Raw genomic sequence first — 21,200 nt, 5'->3', positions numbered from 1 at the left:
ATTTCTTTAAATGTTAAATATAACTTATTTTTTTTAATTGCAAGTCTTTAGCAAAACTAAGATACTACCAATTGTGCTAGTGGGTGCCTCGAAACATTATTATAGGGCCATTAATCTCTTCATTTTTTCAATAACCAACTCCCTATCCGCACCTATTCGAAACCAATAGAGCAAAATGTCATTTTGAGGAGCATAGTACTTGAAAATAATCTCTCCATTTTGGAACGGATACTTTCTCACCCATTTAAAATAAAGAATTTCTATGAGAATTGTGTTAGAAAAATCAAAGGGCAAATGGAATTTTATTTTTGGGGTCCGCAATTAACCCCTTGAAAGCTTAACGAATGCCATCACTATGCACTTTCAAAATGGCACAACAAACCTTTTTGGCAATTTATGATGGTTCCGGATAGTGTTTGGGAAAAAAACATCTGAAAATCCACTTCATATAACTTCCTCCGTCCCAAAATGTTAGTCTCTTATTCCATTTTTCATTGTCCTAAAATATTAGTCCCTCTTCAAAAATCAAGTACAAAAATAATACAAATTTCCTATTTTGTCCTTTTAAATTAATAAACAATATAAAAAGTACAATTATGACATTGATATTCTCAAAAAATGTACTATCAAAAGAATAATTTTAAAAAATTAACATTTTTCAAATGCAATAATTATACTACTAAAAAAAGTTGAATTCTCCAAAAGGGACCACTATTTTGGAACGGAGGGAGTAAAAGGAACACAACCAGTTGCTTTAAAATTTTCAATACTGTTCCTACACAAATAAAAAAACAAGGGGCATTTTTCTTTAAAAAAATTGTCGCCCACATCCCGGACAAGTAATTCAAGAAATTTGCAGAGTTTTATTAAAGGCAAGTTATAATCAACACGACGACACAACAAGGTCAATTAAGTTTAATTGTGGAAATCTGGATTCTGAGTTGCAGATTAACACTTCTGTATCTCTCATACCCCTTTTTTCAGGTGGGTCATAGAAATATCAAAAACTTTAAGTTCAGAACTAAGTTAAAATTCACAACTCGATTCTTCAATACAAGCAAATACTCCCAACAGGCAAGGAAGCAATGCCTCCACTTGGATCTCAAATGTCAGCCATTCTAACTAGCTTATTGTAAAGAATACGATCATCCCTCCCAGTACTGCTCTCCAAGAGTGCACTTTGAACAAGTTCCTGATTCATGTCAACAATTGGCAACCATCAGTTTGCAAACCTGGCAAGCGCTATTTTCTTTTATAAATGAAAAAAAAAAAAAAAAAAAAAAACACTTGCAAAAACACAGATTCTAACCTTGACATCTCTGTAGGAGAGGAACTTCCCCAAGTTGTGGATAATTAACCTCATATCTTCAACCTGCGGAAGTACACATGTAATTAGGGATGTCAACAGGATGGGGCCGGGTGGCCCAAGTTTTGGTTAATTTTGACCTTTTGGAATAATGGTATCAATAAAAATGCAATATGAATTGATATATTACGGATAATGTTTTATAAATGATAGTTAAAGACTGATAAATAAATGAATAAATAAGGTAAAATGAATGTTTGGTTTAGTGTTTTAGTCTTAATATATTTAAGAAAATTAAATAACATATAAATATACTTAAGGTGGGAGCGGGTAGGAATACAAAAGAATAATACTACTTGTAATTACCCTGATGTATCCAACTCGATTCCGATCAAAAAACCTGAAAGCCTGTTGCAAAAGTACAGCCAACATTAAAAACCAAAACGGGAGCACAAGATGGTACAAAAGTAGATGGCTAAGAAAATTTCCACAAAACACACCTGCAACAGTTCTTTATCAACAACCACCGGCGGCGTTTCTTTCTTTTTATCAGTATTCTCTACATTTTCTTTGCTCTCTGAACCCGACACAGGCTTGCTCTCTGAACCTGACACGGGCATGTTATCTGAAGTTTCATCCCCAGTTTCCTGCTCTTTATCTTTTGCATTCTCGGTTTCCTTTTCAGACTTGATATCTGCATCATCAGTCTTCCCCTCGACAGCACTTTCCTGTATAAATGAAATTAAAATTAATTAACCAAATATAAAAATATAGATACAAATAAACTGACAATTATATATTAACATATCCTCTCAAATGCCAAAATACTACCTTTTCCTTTAATGGCCTCAAAAGCATATATACAAAGAAGATATTAATCTCCTCCATTTTTCTGTAAGAATTTTTTTTTTTTTTTCTGTGGTTTTTTGCGGCCTTTAATTTCAATTTATTTTTCTGAAAAATTGCACCAGCAATGCTTTTTTGGTGCCTCTTTTTTCTTTTCCTTTTCCTTTTCCAACAGTGAATCAAGCAGACCCTTGGCACATAAAACTTGTTTTTTGGCATTTAAACACTCACAACACACAACAATGGAGATAATCTGCAAGACAACAGGGCAGGTGATAGAAAGGCTGCATCCTGATTATCCAAAACAGAAGTTGCCAGAACATGCAAACAAAATAATAATCAAGAAGTCAATGAAATTAACCTACAAAAAAAGTGATACAAGAATCAAAAAATTCCTAAGCATGGACACTTTGTAACATGTCATGTCTGACACTGACACAACATGACACTCATCGGACACTTCCCAAGACTTGGACACACATGAAATACATATATTACAAATTTAATAAAATAACTTAGAATCCAATGATAAAACAAAAACAACATAAATTTATACCTATTTTCCTCCTATAGACTTTAAATTTTTATCTTTGACTTGAATATTCATATATATGACATAATTATTATTTATCCTTATATATGACATAATAAATATATAAAATTATATATTCTACACGTGTCCCCTGCTTGTCGTGTACTACATTTTTTTTTTTTAAATTTCCATCTCAGCATATCCATGTATGTGCTTCTAGAAACATTGTATTGACCAGAACTCGTGTACCTCACTAGGAGGTCACGGGTTGACCCCTCATTTCCCTCCAATGTATGAAAAATAATTTATAATACAAAACTATGGAGAATGTAAGACAGGACAGAGGAATCACGATACTGGAAAATAGAAAATGGATAAGAAAAATATTGAAAGGAAAACTTGATAAAGGCACACAGATACACATGTACACACATATATATTCAAAACACAAAAAAAATGGAGGAGCAGGCCTTGCCTCATTCCACAAGTCCTGTTGAGGGTTTGCATCGAGCATATCATCATCTTCCTCTGGATCTTCCTCTGGATCTTCATCATCATCTTCCTCCTTCACATTTTCGACCCCATCAACAGAAGTATTCTCCTCCTTAACAACACTTTTTTCATCATCATGTTGGGGTGCATCCTGTGCTTCAGTTTTAGTAGTTTTGGCTGCCACAGTGGCCTCGTCAGTCTTCACACGCTTTGTAGATGATTTTTTATCATTTTCCTTAGCATTTTCTTCTCTTTGTCTTTTACGTTGGTTTCTTTTCATCACATACTTTATGCGTAATTTCTACTCAGAAAAATTAAGCAGAAATAAAAAATTAAGAAGAAGAAGAAAGAAGTATTTAAATCAAGACAAACCAACAACTGAAATATAAATCAACCAACCTGAAGAAATGTTAAAAGACGAGAACCCATTTGATACTGGAGCATTTCGTACAGTGATTCTGCAAACAATGAGAGCTACACAAAGAAGGGGGGATGGTAACCAACAAACACAAAATCATTGGCATGATGAAGTAACATGTAATCTCACTACAGCATTGGGTGCAACTCGAATTAACGAAATCAAAGGCGAACCATAGAGGTCAGACGCAGCACCAAAGTACCAATGATTAAAAATAAATTAGTTTGTTTTTTGGCTGGGCAACTCGAATTAATGAAATCAAAGGCAAACCATAGAGGTCAGACGCAGCACCACAGTACCAATGATTAAAAATAAATTAGTTTGTTTTTTGGCTGGGCAACTCGAATTAATGAAATCAAAGGCAAACCATAGAGGTCAGACGCAGCACCACAGTACCAATGATTAAAAATAAATTAGTTTGTTTTTTGGCTGGGCATAGGCCCCCCCTGTCACCAAAAAAAAAAAAAGAGTAAAACACACCTCAAATGTTGATTCTTCAATATCTTTGGCAGTATAATCCAAAAGTGAATCCAGTGAAAGTGACAATGAACGCAGCTGTAGCAAAGGATTATACAATTAGACAAGTAATGCATGTACAGTCAATTACACAAGTAGAACATTAATATATATATATATATATATATATGTCAATAATTATAGGATACAAAATCTGCATCTTTCAATTTAGATTCAACCTACTTTAAAACCCCTGCTCGCTTTTGTTTGGAGAAACAATCCAGGGTGCCGAGGAGGCTCTTCAGGCTGTTTCTTTTCTTTCACATCCTTGTTTGATTTGCTTTTAGACTCATCTTTTCCTTCTTTATTTTTTTTCTCTTCGTCTTTTGATTTTTCTATTTCTTTTGATTTTTCCCTCTTGCTAACGTGATTATCCTTGGGTTTTTGCTTGCCAGTCTCATTATTGATTTTGGACACAGAACCACTTTTCTCATCAACCCTCTTCTCATTTGTTTTATCTTCTTTGTCAGCCTTGCTTCCAGTTTTACTTGAATTACCAACATCATCTTGCTTCACAGGAGTTACTGATTCTGACATTTTACGAGTCGCTTTCTTTTCTAACTTGGCATCATCCACATGGCTGTCAGCAGCAGCAGTTTGGTCTCCCAAAGTTTTTGCTTCATTACCAGCTTGACCTACCTTTTTCCCATCCTTGTCATCATCTTTCTTACTATCAGAAACCCCTTCGTTGGCTTCCGCCCCAGTTACTTTCCTTTTGGGCACCCTTTTAACTACCTTTTTCTTTGTTGTTGTTTTTACAGCAGCATCTTGCACCACAGCAGCATTACTCAAGTCCGATTTAACTTCTGGTTTATCTTCAGAACAGTCAGGTTCCTTGTCAGTTTTCATCTCAGTGTCCATGCCTTCATTTTTTTTCAGAACAGCTTTTACCACTGGGACCTTTTTCACAACTTTCTTTCTTGTAAAGGTTTTAACACAGGAAGCATTAGCAGAAGACTCGTCCGGTTGACCAGTGGTTTCTGGGTTTGCAGACTTCTCTCCCACATTCTTGACCTCCAGATTCTCATTTTGCTTGGTTTGATCGTCCAAACCATCATTTTGTTTGGTTAGATTGTCCAAACCATCTTTCTTAGCAGCAACCTTCTGTCTGATAACTCTCTTTACAACTTTCCTTTTCCCTAACTTTCCACTAACTGCTGTCTTAGCCACAGCATCTTCCCCCAGTTCCTTATTCTCAACATTATTACCTTCCTCACCCATTGTCACTGCAACTTTTTTCTCAGACTTCTCATTCCCAACCTCCGCTTTGTCTGCTGAGTTTCCTTTCAGTTTATGGTCGTCTTTCTGTTTTTTGATGACATCTACTACTTGTCCAGGGATCGCAGACTCTACTTTTTTCTCTGATTTGTCATCCCCCTTGACTTCTTTAGAGGAATCAGTTTCCTTACCTTAATTTGAAAGGAAAAAAAAATCAAATCAAATAATCAGAGAAAAATATAAACACCACAACTGAGTAGTATAGATTGTTTACCTTTTGGCCCTTCCAACTTCTCTCTAGACTTCTAAGTAAAAGAAAAATAGAAAATATTAATAAAACGAAAATAAATTATTTAATCAATCAATATCAATCTTATAGTTTATCACGCCAAAACCAATAAAAAGACAAACCAAACTAAGAAAATCCCATAAGAAAATGAAGAAAAAGAAATTTAATCCTATTATAACTTCCTAAATAAATTTAAAACATAAAAATACTAGAAATAAAACATAATAATCTTCAAATATCCTTATCCAAAGCTTTTTCAATACTCATCATATCCAGTCCAACCAACACATCTCAAGTCCAACCCAAATCAGTTTCAAAGAGACCCATAAGCCAGGCCAAAAACTGAAAAAAGATCCAGCGATTTTTTTTATAAAAAAAATCCTTGGAGATTCACAAAAAGTTTGGTGCTTGGTTTTGAACTTTAGGACCTGTTGCACATACATTGAAGCATGGAAAGACTATTTGACTTCGACTAAGGTATGCCTTTCTCATTTGAAATTTGAGATTAATATTTTTTTATTCATTGGAAAATTTGTAATTAAAAAATGTCCCATGGTTTTTCAAAAAAAACCTTTCCTAATAGTTTGATTTGACTAGATTCATGAATGGCCTCTTTCCAGACCATGCTTTACATCAACTTAATGATAATTACCTGCAATGGATATTTGATACAATTTATTCACTAAAACAAACCATCAAACTAATGTTAATAGTGTGGCATGCCTCAAACAACGGTAACAGCCCCATGACAATGGTAACAACAAAAACTTCCACCAAGAAAGTCTCTTTTAATAATTGTGGGTGAGTGTGAGTGAAGGTAGCCAGTCATTGACCTCTGAGAAGATGGCAGACACTTCAGTGGCCTAAGATCACTGGAAGTGGAGAGGAAAAGGCCAAGGCGCTGTAAGAGGGAGAGGTTGGCAGTGAAGGGCCATGAACACTCGTGTATAAGTGTATTGGTATAAGTGTGCAAATGTAGAAGTGAGTTTGCCTATTGCATATATGATATGTTATATGAGCTCCCGGAGTATTAGAGCCCAAGCAACCTCTGTTGAACAGGTGACTCGTTCTTCCCAACTCTGCCGGAAGCTGATATAAGCTCAATTGTGGTCTATGATTTGGTGGGTAGGCGGGAAAGCAACATATCATGTATACATCAGGCCGTGAGTGTAAGGTATTAATCACCTCTTCTACAAGTTTGGTGAAGGCAGAGCTATCTTGGCAGGAAGACAGCCAAGCAAGACCTTGATATTTCCCTAGCCTTAGCCTCCAATCCATGATCCTCTGGTGATCCCAAGCAGTCATGCCTGGGTTCTGCTCCCAACCCGGACAGCTGAGTGGATGAGTGGGCCAAGTACCTATCTCAATGTTTGAGGGGGTCAAGGGCTCATCCTTAACAATCAAATGCATGCAAATAGGCCGTATTACTATTAGGCTTGGAGTAAATGAGGTATGAAGGACATATGGCCTATGGAGGCCATGGTGTTGCCTGTTGCAAGGCTCTTCATACTCTCGCTTATTACTAATTGCCGTATGCATGTCTCCACTTAAGCTAGACAAGTAATCTTTATTAGTATTAGTTCTTGTGTGGTGCTTGGATCTGCCACGCAAGAACGGGCATCGATGATGTGGCACCCGAAGGGCTCACCACATATCGAATGTGCTATAAGGCCTTGTTTGGCAGCTTGCTTTTTGGCTAAAATAGCCAATAAAGACAAAAAAGACTACAATAGCCAATAAGACAAAATTTCACATTCCACACATCAATCAATCACTTTTTCTCTCACAACTATTTATTCAACTACCAAAAAAAAAAAAAAAAATCATAAATCAACCCAAACACATCTTTTTTTCATCTCATAAAATAACCAAAAAGTCAACTAAAATAGCCAAGTTCCCAAACGAGGCCTAAGTACCCACAATAGTCATATGGCATAGACAAAAAAGGAGCAATACCTACATTTACAGTTTCTCTTGATAGTCACATGGCACAAGGAAAAGAAAAAAAAAGAAGAAAAAATCTTCATTTAAAATGTCTGTTTAAGCATTAAATGCATTCTACAAAGTCGGACAAACAAAATGGTAAAACTAGCAAGAATGTCGTTTCAAAGTAAACAAAACACTATACCTCTTTTTTAAAAGCAAGTCGGCTCTCTCTCTCAGCAACAGCTTTCTTGTGAGCAAGCCATTGGTCTCGCCATGCTTCCAGTGACGGAAGACAATCAGACAAATCTGGAACATACAGTACAGTGACTTCTTTATGGCTAAACAGTCCATCATTCCCAACTTTGTCATAATGTATCTGCAAAATTCAAGTACAATTAGCTAACAGCTGTCATGCTAAGTGTGCAAGAAAGGGAGGAAATGACATCTAACAAACGATTGGAAACACCAAAAGAATCCTCAACATGAAAAGTTAGCTATGCCCCCCCATACAGCATCTGATAAGACTTGATGGAAGTAAGTGAAACGTATGCTCACTCATTTTTAGATATTCGGTATAACATTTAATTCATTCATTTTCAAGTTCAGTTTAATGCTTTCTTCTCAAAATCCTGAGACAAAGGAAAGTAAACTCTAAAAAACTCATATGTTAAACAACTATGCAGTCAATACATATAATTAAAAATGGGTAAACATAACAAACCAGATAATAACAAATTGATGTAGCACCAAGTCATCCATGATTACTGATTACAGAAAAGATCAAAAACAAAATTTTAAGAATTTTTCCTCATTTGTTTTTAATAAATGTTTGGTTTTCCTTTTAAATTCTTGGTGACATCAGAGGGACACAAAAAATAACACAAAACTAGTACTAGTAGTAGAGAGAAAAAGAGAAAGGAGAGTGATTCCTAATCTAGATGTTTCACAAAGTTTCCATCAGTATAGAACTATTCAACATGTGCCTATAAACATTCTATGATGAAATATTGGAGCAGTTTGATAACGAGATTTTTTATGCCTCGTTATGGTGAAGATTTCAAAGACTTTAAGAGTTTTCATTCCTATTAAAACTAAATGTGGTATAAAGTGGTTATATTATACTCTTTTCAGTTTCATTTGGCACGTGTGTTCATATTGTGACCCTTGTGTAATTTTGATATAGCTCAATATTAAGATGATTTGCAATCTTATAAGTATGGCCAACCATACATGTTTTTCACAACATACTACATGCTTGTCAAATATATATTTTTAAGTTATAATAATATTTTGACCCAAAATAATGCAGCAATAATACCTATATCAAGACTTCAAAAAGTATAGTTCAAACTTTATAGTCTACCACCGACATCCATCAATTTCTTAAAAATTTGCGATATTTGATGTATGCTTGAGATATATTCATCAAAATTTCCTACACCCATGCAGTCATCCCAATTCATAGATATTGGGGAGGGCCCAATTGTTCCCATCTACCACACAAAAACATCAAAAAGTCCTCATAAGGCTTTGAATTTGGATGTACATTTATCAGGATCATTTTATAAAAACCTAAAAAATTAAGTTTTTGCAAAAATAATTCCCCAAATAACAGAAAGGCATAACACAGCCAAGAACCATGTATGCAGAGAACACATTTAGTATACAATCAATGTGCAATAAAATGCATAATGTGAGCTCATAATTCATAAAAATACTGATAAGCGGACAATCCATCCTTTTACCTTCACCATACAAAGCTTACAAAGTCTAAAATCAGACAAACAAATTAAGCACCAATAGAAAAGACTACCTCAAGGAAACGATTCCAGTGTCTGCAGTTCTTCAAATCAAGTTGAGTAACATCCTTTGCATGTCTGGAAGAGAAAAAATCACTCATGTCCCATTATGGAATGTACAACTTCTCTATAAGAGGATATACTTATGAAAATAAAGCACAGACCTCACAACGGTTCGAACTAGAGAAGAATCATCAACTGAAGGATCCCCTCCATCAACAATATCCCATGGGCCTCCAATTGCCATTAAAGAATGCTCTTTTTTAAGAACAGCAAACCTCAGCATATTGCAAAAATGGGGTATGCGGTCATCATAGCTGTTTTCAGATGACAGCTCATCCAACGCATTTTGGCTAAGTCCACTCATCAAAATCATCTGATACACCAACAAATATATTAAAAACAAAAATTAATAGATCATAAAGATGAATGAGACAAAATTTAATATGCTTACCACTGAAGACAAAAGATGAATGGGAAAGTAAAACCCACAAATAATAAGACATTGATATCATGTAACTTTCAAAAAGATGGATAAATGTTGATTATAAAGATTGAATTGGGTATTATTTCCATGCCTTTCACAATTGCAATAAACACAAGATCTATTTTACCATTTCAATCTGTTAACTACCAAGTATTAATGCGCATGTGAGGACAAGATCATATATCAATATCTAACAATGTACCAGTTCTGGAAGGGGAAGAAGTAAAGGAGAACAAATAATAGGGTAAAATCCACCATTTCCCCTTCCTGACATTTAAGAATACCAAAATAGCCAAACGTGTTTTTGGCATTTCATTTCACCTTCCTATAGTTACTAATTTTGTTCAAATTGATAAAAATTGTGCCACACGTGTCTATTTTGAGAGTATGCATTAAAAAATAAGTCAAAGTCAAATTACATTACAATAAGACAATTAAACCCTTGTCATAACCCTAACTGTTGACTTCATCTTCTTCCCCTCCACCAACACTGCCTCCCTATGCAAACAGGTCATCTCAAATTCCTTATAAGATCAAAGCAGAAGGTCGCACACAAGAAAAAAATCACTGCATTCAGATGATCTAACCACTACATAACCAAAATGGTTCATGGGATTTGGCTGTTCCATCTAACCTGATAATATCTCAAAACATTAACAAACACATACATCTTATTAAATTCAAATTAACTAGAATATTTAGAGTTCCAAAAGCATCATGTACTTCCACAATGCTAATTTTATTTGCCAAGGTTAGAATCCTCCAAAAGCAAAGCCAATGTGATCAATCAACTTCATCACTCAACTAATCTACGCTCTTCCAGTTGCCTTGCCTTTGCATATAAAGCCATTGCCTGTCACCAGTACATAACAAATCATGAAATTGGCATCTCCAAATATAGTGCAAGCCTTGATCACCTGCAGAAAGTATAACGCCATTGACAGCACTAAATGCATGTTGTAAGCCTCTATGATGCCTCTATCATCATTTGAGACAACCCATTTGTATTATACACACATTAGATATATATATGTGAAGTTAAAAATTGGCTTAATATGCAGTTAAGCTAGAAATTGGGTAAAACAATTATGAGAATACGGGTTACTATGTAGTTAGCAGATGAGAGAAAGAGAAGATAGGAGAAGGGAAAAAAAAACAAAGAGAGAGAGAGAGAGAGAGAGAGAGAGAGAGAGGGTATTAAAGTGATTTTGCATATATCATTAACAGAGTTAGCATTGCACTTTGGTCCCAAACAACATTAGGGTGAAATGGCCATTTGCTCCTGAAGATAGCAGGAGCAGGAGATCAAATTGTCTGCAGGTATGTGCTCAAGGCATCGAAGATACACTAAATGGAATATAGAGCTCTTTTGTGAAAACTTATTTGCAGTTTAAAACAAGCCAGCTCAAGAAAAGCATCTCATAACCCCTCAAAAAAGTTGGCTTTTTAAGTTGAAAAGGCAAACAAGATGAAAACCTGAAGTGTTTTACCAAACACCCCAACTTTTCAAAAGCACAGCTGCTTAAACATGAAAATTTCAAAACTAAAGCCAAATAAGCAACAAATAAAATTTTCCAAACAGAAATGTATCTATTCAATAGTTTAATGCTTTAAGCATCACCCTCCATTCTTGAATACTTCAGATTTAATTTCAATAAGCTGACAACATATCAACTCAGCCAAAAACTTTGCATGACAAGCAATTGATAGAAGATTCAAACTTTCTTATTTTACGTAAGACAAAAAAAAAAACCAGCTATATATTTCCACAGTAGTTACTGATCTTCCTATCATACCAGCTCCACAGAAATATTCGGTCTAATCCCTTCCCTGTGTTATGCATGCTAGATGCAGCATTTCTAGCACATCCATGTATGTGCAACAAGATCAATTTCACTTTTAATTTTAGTGTTTAGCTATCATCTACCTTTGCATTCCACACAGTAGTTCCCCTTTCTGATTTCACAGGTTCATCAGCTGAAGGTATGGCAGGTCGTTCTTTCTGGTCAGCTCCAGTATCCTCTTCAACAAAATCATGCTCAAAACTGTTCCATCCCACATAGAACCAGACTGTTATCCTTGTCTCATTTAATTTCTTTAAGTTAATAATTATTAATAACCTTTTTGTTTTAGAGATGGCAAGAAGAGGAGGCAAAAAAAAAATGTCACAAAAATAACAAGGCACCTGACAGGAGTATGGATGGAAAGTCTGAGACTCTCCCTTGGCCAGTTCACAACAACCTATAGACAGTAAAAATGTCAACAACAAAACAACTTTATCAAACAATTTAAAAGGGTTTTTCCTTTGAGATTTAAATTAGTTAGAAGACCTTGGAGCATTCTGGAGAAATAAAAAGTCTGGGATATCGCTTGTCTAGTGACAAATAATCCCTCTTGACATCTACCAAACTAGATGAATAAACCTGCATGGACAGCATTGGTTTCCATAAAGACTGAAATCCATAAGCATTCAGAAAGCATATAACATGCGCTAAATGTATCTTATTTGGTAAAAATATATACATACGTCAAACAAGTGAAGAAAAATAGACACAGAATTTCACATGACCAACCCTCTATGTTTCTAAAGTAGAAATCTTTTTTCTCAAAAGGAAATTCCATACTGCGATGACTATAGTAGAAGAAAGACTAATAGCCATCCACATTCAAATAAGAACATGAAACAACTAACAAAGTATTTCTAGAATCCGGCTTAAGGTTCTATGTATGAATACAAAAGGCCAAAGAAACCAGCAAAAGATGTCACAGAGAATACCAACTGAGAAACTAAAAGAGCGTTATAGAGAGAATCGAAGGATAAAGACGCATATTTAGGAGGCATGAAACTGCAAGGAGAAAACAAAACTCATCAAGATCCCCATTTGGTAAAACTTATTTCAAGCTTTTTCGCTTAAATTTTAAAATCACATGTTTAAGCATTTGAACTTCAAAAAGGTAGGGTTTTTAGTAAAACTTCTAAGGTATTCAGCTCAATAGGCCAACTTTTAAGACGCTGGGTTTGTAATTTTATTTAATGCGCAGTCAACTTTAAGTTTTACCAAACAAGGCCCCAGTAAATAGTCAAACCAGAGCCAAAGGACTTTAGAAAGCAAAATGATATAGAAGAAGTTTTCGAAGGGCCATGATCAAAAAGAAATGACAGAGCTCAAGAAGTAAGAGTAAACAACAATTCTGAAGGAAGTAAAAAAATTGAAGCTGGCGGTGCTCAAAAATAGCAGAAATTCATCTCAAGGAAGTCAAACACCAAATCTACAGGCTTGAGATAACAGGAAACCATCTGAAATAAAAGAAATGTTTATAGGTAAAGAAACAAAAAAAACAGAGGTCCTCAAAAGGAAAGACTAGACAATAATTCTGAAGGAAGTAAAAAATCAATTTGGAGACAACAAAAGCCTACATGAAGTGTACTCTCTATAAAACACCCAACTCAAAAGCAAACAGCAAGAACAAGGGCACAAGGCCCTTGACGCCAAACACCACAGAGAAGTGCCAGATCCTTAGAAGGAATACGTTCTGACATTCATTCAATGACTAATCTCTTGTATAGCTTTTTACCTTGCAATCATATTCTCTCCTTTTTTCTTTAACAGGTGAATGGCGCCTTCAGCATGACAGAACACCAAGTTAGTTATGAAGGCTGCAAGTAATACAAGCAGCTATATAAACAGAACTGGACGCAAAAGTAAACAACAAGATCCACCTATGCAAAGCTTCAGTACGTGGCGGATCTCTTCGTGCAGGCTTGGCATCCTTTGTCAATGAGGAACCACGCCGTTCAGACCGGTCCTTAGACTTAGAGATTCTGGGTGGAGTTCGTTCGCGCCTAATTTCAGCTCCACGTTCGCGCCTAATTTCAGCTCCACGTTCGCGTTCACGATCTCTCTCTTTCTCCCGCCGTGCCAAAATGTTTTCCCTTTCACGCTCTCTTTCCCGTCTTCGTTCTCGTTCCCGTTCCTTCTCCCTTTCTCTGTCTTTTTCTCTATCACGCAAATGCTCCCTACGACGCTCCTCCTCCCTTCGCTCAAGCTCCCGAGCATATACTCCCCTATCATCATTACGCTCATCAATCCTTGAATGACCACTGCGTGCCAACAAGCTACCTGGGTAATCCGCGTCAAGGGATGCACCATGAAGCCCTTTTCCTGTAGCATAATCCCTACCAGGAGGCAGGCTAACTCCATAACCTGGATTTGAAGAGCTTTGAGCATATATGAGATCATCCACGTTTCTCTGCGGAGCTGCCCCTAAAATTGACGGAGTGTGTTGTCCACCATATGATGAACCGCTTAAAATTGATAAACTGCGAGGATCAGCGTCCATTCTTCCACCAAAAGACATATGATCTTGTGCTGGATGACGAATACTAGCCCCCCTTGCTGCAAGATAATCAGCTTGTCTGCCAGAAATGTGTTGCTACTCAGTGCAGTAGAAAATATGATGCCAACTACAAAGTTGTGCACAGATGTGCATATCTGTGCACAAACAGTATAGTATCACCATTGAAATAGGTGTCTCGTGTCATAGAAGTGGCATGGATTACTTATGCTGGCTATAGGTTGGAGAAGAGTATCAAATAAAAATGACAACCACTTGCTATCAAACACGTACCATGTTGCAACTTAAACAGGTATACAATAAAACTCCATTAACAAAGAATACCTGGAACCACCGTCAAGAGAAGCAGATTGAAGTGATTGAGCCTTGAGCAGCTGTTCCTGTCGAAGTAGTGATGCCTGATCCATGCGATCATACATGTCTGTCTGTTACAGAAACAAGAACATGCATACAATATAAAATAATGGAAGGGAAAACTAATCTTTAAAAATAAACCACCAAGTCAAAACAAATTAATATTATTTGCAGAACGAAAAAGGTAAAATTATTAAAAACTTAAAGAGAAGACACGAGAAGAGAACACTACACCTGATGCTGATGAGCAAAACTCATAGAATCACCAAATCGACCTGTTGGGACATTCTGCAAATCCCTCCCTACATATGCACTCTGTCGCTCAGCATATTGGCGCCTGTCAACTGATGAATAATCAGAAATTTTATCAGAGAATAATTTCTCACTTTTGTGGCCATATCCATGGCTTGATGATGATACAAAGTCACCAGTTGGGAGCTTTGGTGAATCTGGCATAGCTGAGCCATAACCACTACGACCTTCCAAAGCAGATGGCCCAGCTCCTTTGGCACTCATTCCAGAAACCTGTAGAGAAAAAGATAGCAAAGGAATTTATATGTATGGTTTCAAATAGTGCAAGATGGCTGGCCCAAGAAATCAACAACTAATGAAACCCCAAACGCACATTGTTGAACTGTCAAAACAGCTCAGCTGAGGATCACAGTTAAACTGGCTGCATTCCAAAGTGTATGGGTTGTTTCAAGTGTTGGATCTTTGCTATGTACTTTTTTTTTTTTTTCTTTTTTCTTCATTCTCTCATTGTACAAGGATTGTGCCCCCTCAGCATGTTTTCTAATGTAACTATTTGTTGCCTGATAAAAATAAAAATAAAAATAAAATAAAAAACAGGTGTGCCAATAAAAATTTTTGGATATTGAAGTATCCCACATTCACGGACAGAGTATTGAAGTTTGTGTGCAAGAGAGTTCCATGTGGACATGCATGTCTGAACTCTGAAAGAGATTGGCCCCGTTTGATGTAGTTATTAAATCAGATTATAGATTATAGATTATAGCAAAACAGATTATAGATTATAGCTTAACAAATTATACATTATGACTTTAATCAGAAGCTATTAATCTGTTTGATGTAACTCTTGGATTATAGATTTAAGTTGTTAAGTAGTGTTTGCTATAATAAGCAGTGAAATAACTTTTTTAATTAATTTTTATTTTTTGTTATTCACTAATTGTCTACATTTCTCATAAAAAATAATAATAATAATAATAATCTATAGCCCATTTGGGTCTTTTTCTATTTTTAAAAAAATAAAAAATAAAAAAAAATCTTAAGAGTATAACCGTAAATTAACATGTCCATCACAGAAGCTGATAATCAGAAGTAAGGGGTGAGCAACTTCTCAGAATCAACTTTTTTGAGTTAAAATAAGTTGTTAGAATCAGAAGCTGTTAAAATAAGTTTAACCAAACAGTCCAAAATAACTTTTCCAAAGCTAAAAGCTATAAGTTGGCTAAAAAAAGTCCAAACAAACACCCTCATTGGGTTTGAAGACTACAAAAGCAATGTAAAGCAGGCAGAGAGAAATATTGAACAAGAAAAAAAAAATGCAATTCAAAGCCATTAACATTGAAATCAACATGGTTCATCAACAGACTTGATCAGAAGGCCTTTCTTAATTAACTGTTCAATCTTTTAATTTTTGGGAAACCTATTTTTGAATAAAAAATCATTCATTTTTTGTGGACAACTTTGACTCTCTACAAGTATGGGGATGACTAAGTGCTACATCACATGCCACCTCCTTATTAAAAATTGATTCACACATAACAATCAAGTAAAATCGGCTGACCTGTTGACCACTGCTCAAAGCAGCAGATCCATAAACAGAACTGTATTGCCCACCATAATGAGCTCCAGCGGAGGGATGACCTCTATATCCAGTGATATCTGATTCCTGAGGACCGCCTAACATTGATGAGTGCCGAGAAGCCATAGATAGTTGAGAGGTCCCATCAGGTCCTCCAACAGAACTCCCAGCATAAGCAGGCATCAACTATAACAGATATGAAAAAAGTGTGATAAAATAAAATAAAAATAAAATGACATGACATGACATGACATGATGCAAGAAAGGAAAAATTCAACACATTATTAAAAATTCAACACAATGCAAGAATGGTTTCAGTAAGTAAGCCACAAAGTTTTTGAAACTTTAATCATTTTAGGGAAGCAGAATCCATATATGCTCCCAGAGTCTGCTTCTGTGCTCATTTTGTTTTGGGTTTTAAGTTACAGAAAATTGTATTTTCACAAAGCATGTCCAGCCCTATGTTACCTAAAACTTGGATTGTTCCGGTACATGGAACGGGAACGGGAACGTGGTACGCTACATGCTCCAAAATGTGGTACGATAGGATAGGAGTAGACTTGACTTATATATATATATATATATATTGCACTTAAGAATTTAAGGTATTTTTAGAATAATTTTCTTTTAACTATTAGGTATCCAATATATATATTTTCATATAGCAAATCATTTTTATGAAAATTATGACTCGTTTTTTATATTTTTCTCTTATCAAAACTTAACTCACCTTAGATTTTAATTCATATATTTGATTTTTTTTCTCCTAAGATAACATTTAGAGAAATATATTGGAAAAAAAATTTGGGATCACTTTGGATCACTTAATTTACTGTTTTGGAACGAAAGTGTATTATGTTTCAGAACATGCGTACCAACACGTAATTCGCTAGAGTATTAGCGTTTTCTGGTAACATAGGTCCAACCCTTTTTTCCTTTACTCAAACTCATATCAAAATGAGCTTTACTTGTATTTTTTTCCTCAAATCAAGGAAGACTAAAATGTTTACTCAAAATTTTCAAGGCTATTTTCTGAATTTTCAATTCACCACTCTGCCATTAGTGAAACTTTTACTCAAATATATGCTTAAATCTCAGTTTGTCCATTTGAGTGCTTCATATCTAATAAAGCTTTTAGTCAAAAATTTCAAGGCTATTCTGTGGCTTTTAAATTTACCACTCTGCCATCAGTGAACACTTTATTTAATATAAAGCACTCAAATGGACAAACTCATATTTAAGCATAAGTTTGAGTAAAAGCTTTGGTAATGGAAAAGTTGTAAAGGTCTTGAAAATTTTGAGTACATATAGACACTATGTTTGGTAACTTAGGGGTGGTTTAGGATGTTCTAAACAAGTGCACTTTTGACTTTTTATATAAAAAAAAAATGTGCAGAAAAATAGAGAAAGTGGTTAGAAAAATAGAGAGATGTTGATAGATGTTGATTGATGTGACCCAAACAAGTGTGTAGTTAAAAAAAATGCACTTTTTTAGTTTACCCCAAACATATTCTTAATAGAGAAAAGAAAAGAAATGATTATGTAAGTTATAAGAGAAAAGAAAAGAAAAGAAAAGAAAAGAAACTATAGTGATTTCTTTCCCTTTTGTTTGGATAGATAAGAGAGAAAAGGAAAAAAAAATGATACTGATTTCTCCCATATCTTGTTTGGTTAAACTATATAAAAGAAAGAGGAAAAAAAAATGATATAATGTTATATTACCAAATTAAACTTTTATAGGTTTATTTGTTCTATATCTAAAAAGCTAATTTTGGTATTATAACAAAATAATATTTGGTTGGATTCATTTCTCTCCCTCTCCTAATCTCTCCATTTTTGGAGATATTGACAATAGGGATTATGAGAGAAATGTGTTTTTCTCCATTTCGCTCGTATTTGGTAATCCAAACAAATGATTGAAATCCATTTCTCTCAATTTTATTTCTCTTCTCTCCAAATCTCTTGATTTGGGTAAAAGAAAAAAAGGGTCAAACTCAATTTGACACAAGTTTGATTCAAGGGGTTGACAGGTTTTTAAGTGATTTTTAGCCAAATTCAAATTTGATATAGGTTTGAGTCAAGGGTTCACATCAAACAAAGCTTTTACACAAATTTGAGCAAAAATTGGAATAAAACCTGGAGATGAACTAAACCCAGTATCCAACATGTTGAAAGCATATTCAAATAAAAGAATGGCAGTGAGAATTGAAAAACTCACATTCTGAGCATAAGCAGCAGATTGCGAAGCATAGGGCTGTTGTTGGCCCCCTCGCGACGAGTACATGCTCATAAAATCCAAATCAAACCAAGTTCCTGCACATGAACATTAACCTTAACATGTCAAACAATATATATATATATATATATCAAAAGATGTTGATTTCATCGACAAACATACATGTCCGTCCAAACCCTAGAAAGAGGGATCGAACTAGGTATAGAGGGAACCAAACAGATACGTAAAAACATTGCAGAGACGAATATGAATCGCAATTACGAACCTTGTATGAATCTCAGAGAGCACAAGCGACTGTCGATGGCGTTGTTGTTGCTAATGAAGGTGCGTTGTTGGGTTCGAGCGGCGACGAAGAGCTGTCGATTGTGGATTGGGACGAAAATATACAGATATATATGTGTATGTGTGTGTGTGTATGTGGAGAGAGAATGAATGATGGGAAAGTGGGCCGGAGGGGTGGGCTGGCCCATTGGTCTTGAAGTCATTTTGGACTTTTACCCTTTTATGAGGATAATCATTACATGGGCCAAGGTGGGCTTTATCTTCAGGATCAGCTTGTCTCCCATCTATTTTTTGGACATGCAGTTCGAGTCTGTGGGTTCCCCATGAGTCTTATCTTAATAATATCATTTATTTTTATTTTAAAAAAAAATTAAATCGATTCGATAATCGTAATCACATTAATTTATTATATTTATCTCTCAAAAAATGAATGATCTAGTTTTTAAATAATATTTGTCAGTTTTTTTTTTGCAAATAAATATCATAAAATAATATCATTTTGGTTATCGGATCGACTTGGTTTTTTTTATGAATGATCTACACGTTATGGTCTAAAAAATGAATGATTCAGTTTATCGAGTTAAGACCTGTGATGAACCCCGCAAGCTTGAACAGAATGGTCCAGTTGCCTCATCATTTGTTAGTCATTCGGGCTTATTTTGGGTGGTTTTGGAATAAACTAATTTAGTCAAAAAATTGCTTAAAGAATTTTAAAAAATATACAAAAAAAAAATTAAAAAATATTTTCATTCTCTTTACATATTTACACTTTTGTTTTTTGTTTTGTTTTGATTTTTTTTTTTAAAAAAAAAAAGTCAAAAAATTATTTAAAAAGGAAGAGTGGCTTCCCCAATGAATCAAGGTTCTTTTTGGTTTAAACTAAAATTATAAGTGAAAAAACAGGTCACTTTCTAGTTATTTAAGTCCAAAAAAAGGTGTTTTCCAGCTAAAAAGATAAGGAATTTCACAATGACCAAAAAAAATCAACTTTTTTAGCAATTACTAAACATATCGGATCGATTTGATTTTTTTTCATAAATGATCTACACGTTGTGATTTAAAAAATAAATGATTCAAATCATCGAATTAGGACCCCATAAGCTTGAATAGTACGGTCCAATTGCCTTATGGTTTATTAGTCTCGTGGGCTTATTTTGGGTGGTTTCACAAAAAATTAATTTAGACACAAAGAATTTAAAAAATTATACAAAAAAATTAAAAAAATATTTTCATTCTCTCTACATATCTACACTCACTTTTTTTTTTCTATTCTTTTTTTGTGGGTAAAAAGTCAAAAAAATATTTATAAACGAAGAGTGACTTCCCAAATGAATCAAGGTTCTCTTTTGGTTTAAACTAAAATTATAAGTCGGAGTTGACTCCACGCGGACGACTGGCCTCGCTGCCTCTTATGACGAGCTTCAGAATCTAACCACATCAAATGGTGTGTTTTTCGATCTATGTGTATTGCTTGAGTTTGTTTTTCAATAAAGAAAAAAAAAACATAAAATGGCAACGTTTTTGTCGCACAATAGACACAGCAGGAAGGAAGTCACAGCAGTGACCCCACTTCTCCAAAAGGAGGTCATTTTCTAGTTATTTAAGTCTAAAAAAAACACATGTTTTTCATTTAAAAAGTTGAGGAATTTCTTAATAACCAAAAAAAATAAAAAATTAACTTTTTAGCATTTACTTAACATGTCAAGTTTTTTACTAAAAAAAAAAAGGAACCATTGTCAAACTATCCATGAGGTAAATAAACATAGTTTCGTTTTTTTAACTATACGAAACTTGCATGGTGGCCTAGTGGCTAAGGAATTGAACATGGGAGCTTTGCTATGAGTTATGGGTAATTTTTAGTGATCTTATATCCGATTTTCATGAGGTACAAATTATTCAGTCTTAACTTAACTGATATGCTTATTTTTTAAATTATTACGTGTACACAAAGTTTATTAATAAGCCTTTGTATTGGATGACAATGTGGATCAGTTGGTGTTCTTTGACATGAAAAATAATGAATAAATAGGCCATGTTAGCTTTTGGGTTTGGCTTTTAGAACCTATAAACTTGATTATTGAATAGTATGAATTTGGAATGTTGTATTTTGTTTATAACTCATCAGCACCTTGTGTGTTTGAACGCAAAGTGATACCATTCTAACAAAAATGGATATTTCTTTATGCAACAATTCAAGCACATTGATCATTCGAATGTAGGATGTTCATTCAAACGCATGGTGTATTGCGTGCAACAATCTTATAGACAATTCGATCATCAATGCGGGTTATTGGTACGCACTTCAATAGTTATAA

At 34.7% G+C, this 21,200-nt stretch overlaps 1 protein-coding gene across 4 annotated transcripts; it reads right to left on the bottom strand.

Annotated features, from left to right (window-relative positions):
- Positions 1 to 843: 843 nt before the first annotated feature.
- On the bottom strand, positions 844 to 19,017 carry EMB1579 (ATP/GTP-binding protein family). 4 transcript variants are annotated; one of them, XM_028240594.2, is made up of 22 exons: positions 18,869 to 19,017; positions 18,586 to 18,680; positions 16,350 to 16,553; positions 14,774 to 15,064; positions 14,510 to 14,610; positions 13,551 to 14,246; positions 13,406 to 13,451; positions 12,160 to 12,252; positions 12,015 to 12,070; positions 11,757 to 11,874; positions 9,507 to 9,718; positions 9,357 to 9,420; positions 7,746 to 7,919; positions 5,603 to 5,630; positions 4,294 to 5,519; positions 4,075 to 4,149; positions 3,576 to 3,650; positions 3,160 to 3,477; positions 1,807 to 2,034; positions 1,673 to 1,714; positions 1,310 to 1,372; positions 844 to 1,192 (listed from the first exon to the last, which is right to left on the bottom strand). In XM_028240594.2, the coding sequence occupies exons 2-22, from the start codon at positions 18,655 to 18,657 to the stop codon at positions 1,103 to 1,105; spliced, it is 4,272 nt and encodes a 1,423-aa protein (XP_028096395.2). In that variant the 5' UTR covers positions 18,658 to 18,680; positions 18,869 to 19,017; the 3' UTR covers positions 844 to 1,102. The 4 variants fall into 4 exon arrangements, with proteins under 4 accessions (XP_028096395.2, XP_028096388.2, XP_082749702.1 ...); XM_028240587.2 differs by having other exon boundaries at positions 5,603 to 5,633; positions 18,869 to 19,005; XM_082893576.1 differs by lacking the exon at positions 18,869 to 19,017 and having other exon boundaries at positions 5,603 to 5,633; positions 14,774 to 14,841; positions 14,926 to 15,064; positions 18,586 to 18,674.
- Positions 19,018 to 21,200: the final 2,183 nt, after the last annotated feature.

This window comes from Camellia sinensis, chromosome 11 (genome assembly GCF_055761805.1).
Source record: "Camellia sinensis isolate YWXY chromosome 11, ASM5576180v1, whole genome shotgun sequence".
In the NCBI taxonomy this organism is placed as follows: domain Eukaryota; kingdom Viridiplantae; phylum Streptophyta; class Magnoliopsida; order Ericales; family Theaceae; genus Camellia; species Camellia sinensis.
The sequence above is the reverse complement of the archived record's forward strand: the minus strand, read 5'-3'. Positions and strand labels throughout refer to the sequence as shown.

Excerpts from the sequence above, each read along its gene's own strand:
- EMB1579 (XM_028240587.2), bottom strand. The coding sequence starts at position 18,657 with ATGAGCATGTACTCGTCGCGAGGGGGCCAACAACAGCCCTATGCTTCG. Across the intron at positions 5,520-5,602 it reads GAAGTTGGAAGGGCCAAAAG|GTAAGGAAACTGATTCCTCT; the intron begins GTAAACAATCTA and ends TTTCAAATTAAG. Across the intron at positions 2,035-3,159 it reads AACAGGACTTGTGGAATGAG|GAAAGTGCTGTCGAGGGGAA; the intron begins GCAAGGCCTGCT and ends TCATTTATACAG.